General features: G+C 47.5%; 1 protein-coding gene across 1 annotated transcript in view; it reads left to right on the forward strand.

The window, feature by feature from the left end:
* The window catches only part of KLHL40 (kelch like family member 40), a 16,683-nt gene extending 12,569 nt beyond the window's left edge, over positions 1-4,114 (forward strand). The window contains exons 5-6 of the mRNA XM_015408793.1: positions 2,769-2,915; positions 3,872-4,114. Of these exons, the coding sequence (XP_015264279.1) occupies positions 2,769-2,915; positions 3,872-3,983 (259 nt within the window). The 3' untranslated portion in view covers positions 3,984-4,114. The remainder of the gene's footprint in view (positions 1-2,768; positions 2,916-3,871) is intronic.
* The last annotated feature ends 3,051 nt before the right edge of the window (positions 4,115-7,165 follow it).

Here is a 7,165-nt window from a genome sequence, read left to right on the forward strand (position 1 = left end):
ACCAAGGCGCACGGAACGCTGTTACCTTCCCACCGAATAACTATTATACCCCCAAACTATTTACTTTCACATTGTGTGAGATTAGAATTTATTCTTCACCCTCCTACGGGAGCTGAGAAATTATAGACTTACCTGTTGGAGCCAGTTTGGTGTAGTGGTTAAGTGCGCGGACTCTAATCTGGCAGAACCAGGTTTGATTCCCCACTCCTCCACTTGCACCTGGCTCGATGACCTTGGGCAAGCCCTAGTTCTGATACGAGCTGTTCTTGAAAAAGAGCAGTTTCTGTCAAGAGCTCTCTCAGCCCCACCTACCTCACAGGGTGTCTGTGGTGGGGAGGGGAAGGGGAAGGAGTTTGTAAGCCGCTCTGAGACACCTTTGGGTAGTGAAGGGCGGGGTATAAATCCAATCTCTTCTTCTTCTTCTTTGAGGGCAGTTCTCTCAGAGCTCTCTCAGCCCCACCTACCTCACAGGGTGTCTGTTGTGGGGAGGGGAAGGGAAAAGAGCTTGTAAGCCGCTCTGAGACACCTTTGGGTAGTGAAGGGCGGGGTAGAAATCCAATCTCGTCTCTTCTTCTTCTTCTTAGATTGCTGATAATTTACCTGTTGGACTTCTGAAAAAAAAGTTAGGATTTACCAGTTGAATTTTTGTAAATACTGCTTAAGTGGTATTCCTAGTTGTATTACTACCAGTTATACTTGTGTTAAAAAGGTAAAGGTTCCCTTGCTCGAAAGCCAGTCAAGTCCGACTCTAGGGTTGCGGTGCTCATCTCCGTTTCAAAGCCGAAGCGCCAGCGCTGTCCGAAGACGTTTCCGTGGTCATGTGACCGGCATGAGTAAGCACCAAGGTGCATGGGACGCTGTTACCTTCCCACCAAAGTGGTACCTATTTATCTACTTGCAATTTCTTGCTTTCGAACTGCTAGGTTGGCAGGAATACTTGTGTTACTTGTTAGTAAATTGTTCTGTATTTTTTTCTTAGTGTCTTTTTGCACAGTTTTCTTTGATCTTTTCATTAATTGTGGAAAGAGGCAAGCTCAGAGTTCACGCAGAGGCATAACAGGGGTATCTCTTCCAAGAACGGGTCATCCTTGGGCAGCCCTGCCTCGAGAGCGCTTGAATGCACCAGCCTCACCCAAAGCAAAGCTGCCGGCAGCATTATCTGCCCAAAGCCGGGGCCGAGATTGTGAGCGATAATCCGCACCCACAGATTACAGCACACTACTGGAACACCAGGAAAGCAAAGGATAAACCCTGCAGAGTCTTAAAGACAACTCATTATTGTAGCATAGAATTCCCCCAAGCTGAACAGCTCGTTCTACAATAACTTGGTAAGAGGCCAAAACATTTTTCTTTGAAGAAGAGGAGGAGGAGGAGGAAGAAGAGATTGGATTTATACCCCGCCCTTCACTCAGAGCGGCTTACAGTCTCCTTTCCCTTCCCCTCCCCACTGGTTCTCCCAGATTAGAGTCCATGGGCTCTTTTTGTAGCAGGAACTCATATTAGGAGACACACCCCTAATATAGCCAAACCTCCAATAGCTTACAGTAGCCCCTGTAAGAAGAGCTCTGTAAACTCTTGGAGGATTGGCTAGATTAGGGGTGTGTCACCTATTATGCAAAGGAGTTCCTGCTACAAAAAGAGCCCTGCATCCTAACCCCTACACCAAACTGCAAAAAAACCCCAAAACATACAGAGAGTAGGATCCCCAGCCTCCAGGTGGTGGAAAACACAAGAGACCGCTTGCTGAAATCACTTAAGATGAACAAAGTATATATATATTTAATGCCAAGTTCACTAACACAATAACTGTATAACTAGATGAAGCCAAGGTATTCTTACAAGAAACAACAGTAGTACAGAAAAAGTAAAGTGGCAGTAGTCCATGATTCTTTGTGATTGATTAAACTCGTTTCTGTATGTGCTACTACTGAGATTGGGTCTTACTGTAGCCTATTGGCTTTGAAAAAGAATAATTCGAAATGCGGCGGCTTGCATCCGGACTACGCGTTGTTTATGGATTTCAAGATTATATGGATCCTTCTGGAACTATATGAGTCCACTCCATGATGAACGCATGTCAAGTTGGACTATGGAATTATAATACAACAGGAGTGAGACACACTGAAACTTTCGGGACTTTACTTCTCTGAACTACTGTGGCTTTACTTTCTCTGTACTACTGTTCTTTCTTGTAAGAATACCTTGGCTTCATCCAGGGGTCATTTTGTAGAAAAAGAGGTGCAGGAGCTTATTAGCATAACTCATGAAGATAATTTATTTGCATATGCCACACCCCCTGACATCACCAGAAGTGTGTCAGAAGGCAACGCCCACTGCAACTTACCTGGCTGCTTCATGCTCCTTATGGCCCAGGGCTGCTGGGAGCAGGGGGCGGGGCTTGTTGCATGTGCCCGCCCCCTGGGCTCTTTACTGCCGGAGTTCCGCTCCTGTGCGCTCCAGCAGAAAATGACCCCTGGCTTCATCTAGTTATATGGTTATTGTGTTAGTGAACTCCTATCATGCCATGGAAGGTCGCTGATTGATCTTGGTCCAGTTACCCTCTCTCGGCCTAACCTACCTCACAGGGCTGTTGTGAGGACAAAATGGAGAAGAGGAGGAGGATGTAAGCTGCTTTGGTCCCCACTGGGGAGAAAGGAGAGACGTCAGTGAAACAAACAAACAAATGGACAAATAATTCCGGGTGGTGACTGTGCAGTTTGGTGTGCAGAAATTTCTTCTAACACTTCTTATCTTTCCTGCTTTGGCAGATGGGAAGCCTTCACCGAATTCCCCCAGGAACGCAGCTCCGTCAGTCTGGTGAGCCTGGGTGGCACCCTCTATCTCATCGGGGGTTTTGCCACCGTCGAGACGGAGTCAGGAGAACTGATGCCCACAGAGCTCAATGACGTCTGGAGGTGAGGCATGGTTTACGCTCCGATTCAGCCTCGCTGGCATTTGTGGGAAGAAGAACAAAGGCTGCAGGAATGTTGGGGTTTTTGTTTATCTGAATGATGCCTATTAGCTGTGAGTCATGCGTTTAGCAAAATGTCACGGAAAGCCACTGTTGCTGGACTGGTCCAGCAGCCCACTTAGTCAACTAACCCTGCTTCAACTGGTAGGGTTGCTAGCAGCTTTAGCTTTTATAGGTTCTAGTTATCGCAGCTAATAGACGTAGCTGTCCTTTTCGAAGCTGGTTGTCATCAAATCTTGTGGCAATGAGTTGCATAAGAACATAAGAACATAAGAGAAGCCAATGTTGGATCAGGCCGCAACAATAAACCGCAGCAGTAGAGCATCACAGCTCATAGTACCATATAACGAAGAAAAAAACTAAAGCTGTGTATGTGCGCTAAGAGCAAAGATTACAAAATTTATAAGATTCAATGCTGTATCGTACCATAAATTCAAGACTAAACAATCATATACATGTGTGTGAAAAGAGGTCTGAAATAGTAGAGTTAACGAAGTTTTCCGGATTACAAAGTCGTTTCACAGTCTTCATCCGAATGGGACCATGAGTGTATTTTCAAACGGCAAAACTTCATTTTTTTTTACATCTTACGTGCTGCATGATTCTGTAAACAAGTCAGTCAACTCATTTGGAATACTGTGTGCAGCTCTGGTCACCACACCTTAAAAAGGATATTATAGCTTTGGAAAAAGTGCAGAAAGGGGCAACTCGAATGCCGTTCTCTCAAGGACAGTTCTGGAAAGAGCTCTCTCAGCCCCGCCTACCTCACAGGGTGTCTGTTGTGGGAAGGGGAAGGGAAAGGAGTCTCTAAGCCACTCTGAGACTCCGAGTGAAGGGCGGGGTATAAACCCAAGGTCCTCCTCTCCTAACCCAGACGTTTGATGTTCCTCCTTTTCCCAGGTACGACGAGGAAGCGAAGAAATGGGAAGGCATCCTCCGAGAGATCCAGTATGCCTCCGGGGCCACGTTTCTGCCCGTCCAGCTCAACATTATGCGGCTCACCAAGATGTGAACAAGCCGAACCGTCCTTTTGCCTTCTTCCTGATTCCCACCCCCCACCTGTAATTCTTTTTTTGTTGGTGTTAATTTTCATTGAAGGATTCGATGCTGCCATGTCACTTTTGGTAAAAATAAAACATCAAATGCCTGCAGTTTCCCTCTTTCCTGCACCCAAGAGGAAACCTAAAATGGGGACGGGCGGGCACTCGTGGATGGACATGGGGTTGCCAGCCTCCAGACGGGACCTGGAGATCTCCTGGGATTGCAAGTGATTTCCCAGTTTAAGAAAATGGCTCCTTTGGAGGGTGGATTCCAGGGATGCTGACCTCCAAGGGCGAACTGGGGATCCCCTGGAATTACAGTCCATCTTCAGACTGCAGAGATCAATTCCCTTGGAGAAAATGGATGCTTTGGGGGGTGGAGTCTGTGAAGGAGGAGGAGGAGGAAGAAGAAGAAGAAGTTGGATAATCCAACTTGGATTTTATACCCCGACCTTCACTACCTGAAAGAGTCTCAGAGCAGTTTACAATCTCCTTTCCCTTCCCCTCCCCACAACAGGACCCCCGTGAGGTAGGTGGGGCTGAGAGAGCTCTCTCGAGGACTGCTCTTGAAAGAACAGCTCTGAGAGAACGGTGACTGACCCAAGGTCACACCAGCAGCTGCATGTGGAGGACTGGATTTATACCCCGCCCTTCACTACCCAAAGGAGTCTCAGAGCGGCTTACAAACTCCTTTCCCTTCCCCTCCCCACAACAGACGCCCTGTGCGGTCGGTGGGGCTGAGAGAGCTCTGACAGAAACTGCTCTTTTTCAAGCACAGCTCTTATCAGATCTATGGCTTGCCCAAGGTCACCCAGCAGCTGCAAGTGGAGGAGTGGGGGAATCAAACCCGGTTCTCCCAGATTAGAGTCCGTGCACTTAACCACTACACCAAACTGGATCCTGTCCTCTCCAGGCTCCACCCCATCTAAATGACCCCTGGTTTCCGATATCTTTTTTTACTCCTTACCCCGGAGGCAGTGACAGTGGACATGGCCAAAATAACTTAACTCTTGAGTTCCTCTCCAGAGATCTACAAACCCTTGTTTCAATTCTGGTCAAGTTCGTTTGGAAGATTCAGAAACCTCAGAAAAATAACGTTAAGTGGGTAAGCCATGTTGGTCTGCAGTAGACGAGCGTGATTCGAATCCAGTAGCCAACAAGATCTTTAGTGCATGAGCTTTCGAGTGTCAGCACTTATACGCTGGAAATCTTGTTGGACTTAAGATTTTACTGGTCTTGAATCTTGCTCCTCAGACAAACAAGAGGTTTCGTAGCTGAAGACTCATAGAGACTTCTCCGAGACAGACGAGACACGCACAGAGCAAAAACCGAGAAAGTTCAGTTTTATTTCGATGTACAGTTGACACAGTTCTCCCACTCTTTTAAAAAGAAACAAAAAAAACCCTTCTCAAGAGAACATTAGGGTAACTGTCAAGCAGGGTTTTTTTCCCTCCCTTCGAGTGTTTTGTATTAATCGGAAGCAGGACCCATATTTTAAAAAAACAAAAGTATTAGGAATGTTTGTGATTCAGAGGGAGAGAGAGAGAGAGATCCTTATCAATATGGGATTATTTCAAATTCCCTTTTCTTAGTAATAAAAAAGGAAAACCTTACCGTTTATGGGTTTCAGAGGGGAGTCGTGTCGGTCTGCCGTAGAACAGGTCAATTCGAGTGAAGTAACACCTTGGAGACCAACAAAGTTTTCAGGGCAGAAGCTGTTGACAGCCCAGGCAGTGTTCGTCGGATAGGGACTTCCATTCCCTGCTTGTATCTGACAAAGGAAGCGCTGACTCTTGAAAGCTTATACTCCAAAAATCTTGTTGGTCTCGAAAATGATACTGAACTCGAATCTAGCTGTTTTACGGTTTACGGGGAAGCCCTAAAGGAGTGAAGCCGCCTGTAAGCTCCAGGGCCTACCCAACTCATGAAGGAGAAAGAGGGATTCTGCCATGTCCACCCAATACAGCTGATGCTTTCCCAAGGGGAACATAGTGTATGCCAGCCAATCAGATCTCCAGTGGATAACCAGAAGGCCTGCTAGACAAAATCCCTACCTGGCCCTATCCTCTTTCGAAGAAGAAGAAGAGGAGGAGGAGGAAGAGGAAGAAGAAGTTGGATTTATACCCCATCCTTCCCTTGGAGTCTCAGAGCAGCTTGCAATCTCCTATCCCTCCCCCTCCCCACAAAAGACACCCTGTGAGGTAGGTGGGGCTGAGGGAACTCTTTCAAGAACTGCTCTTGAGAAAACAGCTCTGAGAGAACTTGTGACTGACCCAAGGTCACTCCAGCAGCTGCATGTGGAGGAGTGGGGAATCAAACCCATTTCTCCCAGATTAGAGACCGTGCTCTTAACCACTACACCAAACTGGCTGTCAGCAGGTGCTACGGTGTCCAACGGGCACCATGTCGGGAACCCCTGGTGTATGTGAGTGTGCGGAAAATGCTTGTTCAGAAGCCACTGCTGGCGTGTCTCCTGGACACATTTTCTACATAGCTGCACAGATGTTCTGTTTCTCTGCGACACTGCCAGGAAGTTGGGGATGGACTGCTGTTGAAATGCAGATGTTCAGCTGTGGCCGTAAGAAGGGAAGCAGCGCTTAGGGATTCTCGGACAATTTTTAAGTCCATGCTTTCGTTTACCAGCATAGCCAAGTGGCAAAGAGGAAAGGTCCATTGTTCAAATCCATCTCTGCCGTAATTCACCAGGAAGGGCAGTTATGCAAGCCGTCACCTCTCAGCCTCTGCTCCTCCCCATCTTTAAGGTGCAAATACTGGCTCAACCACACAGGGTCGCTGTTGCGAGAATGACTGAGACAGTACATGAGAAGCACTCCCCCTTCTGATCATCTTATCCTCTTATTACAACAATATTCATACAATATGTTGTCGAAGGCTTTCACAGCCTGAGTTCATCAATTGTTGTCAGGGGTCATTTCGTAGAAAAAGAGCTAGGGGAACTCATTAGCATAACTCATTAGCATATGCCACACCCCCTGACATCACCGGAAGTGTGTCATAAGGCCACACCCCCTGACATCACCGGAAGTGTGTCATAAGGCCACACACCCCGCCCCCAACGGTCCCGGCCACCGCCGCCGGCCTTGCAGCTCCACTGCTGAGCCCCATGAGGGGCCCGGCGGTGGACCTGCAAGGC

The sequence above is a fragment of the Gekko japonicus genome, unplaced genomic scaffold, assembly GCF_001447785.1.
Source record: "Gekko japonicus isolate JY-2015 unplaced genomic scaffold, Gekko_japonicus_V1.1 scaffold3103, whole genome shotgun sequence".
NCBI classification, from domain to species: Eukaryota; Metazoa; Chordata; class Lepidosauria; order Squamata; family Gekkonidae; genus Gekko; species Gekko japonicus.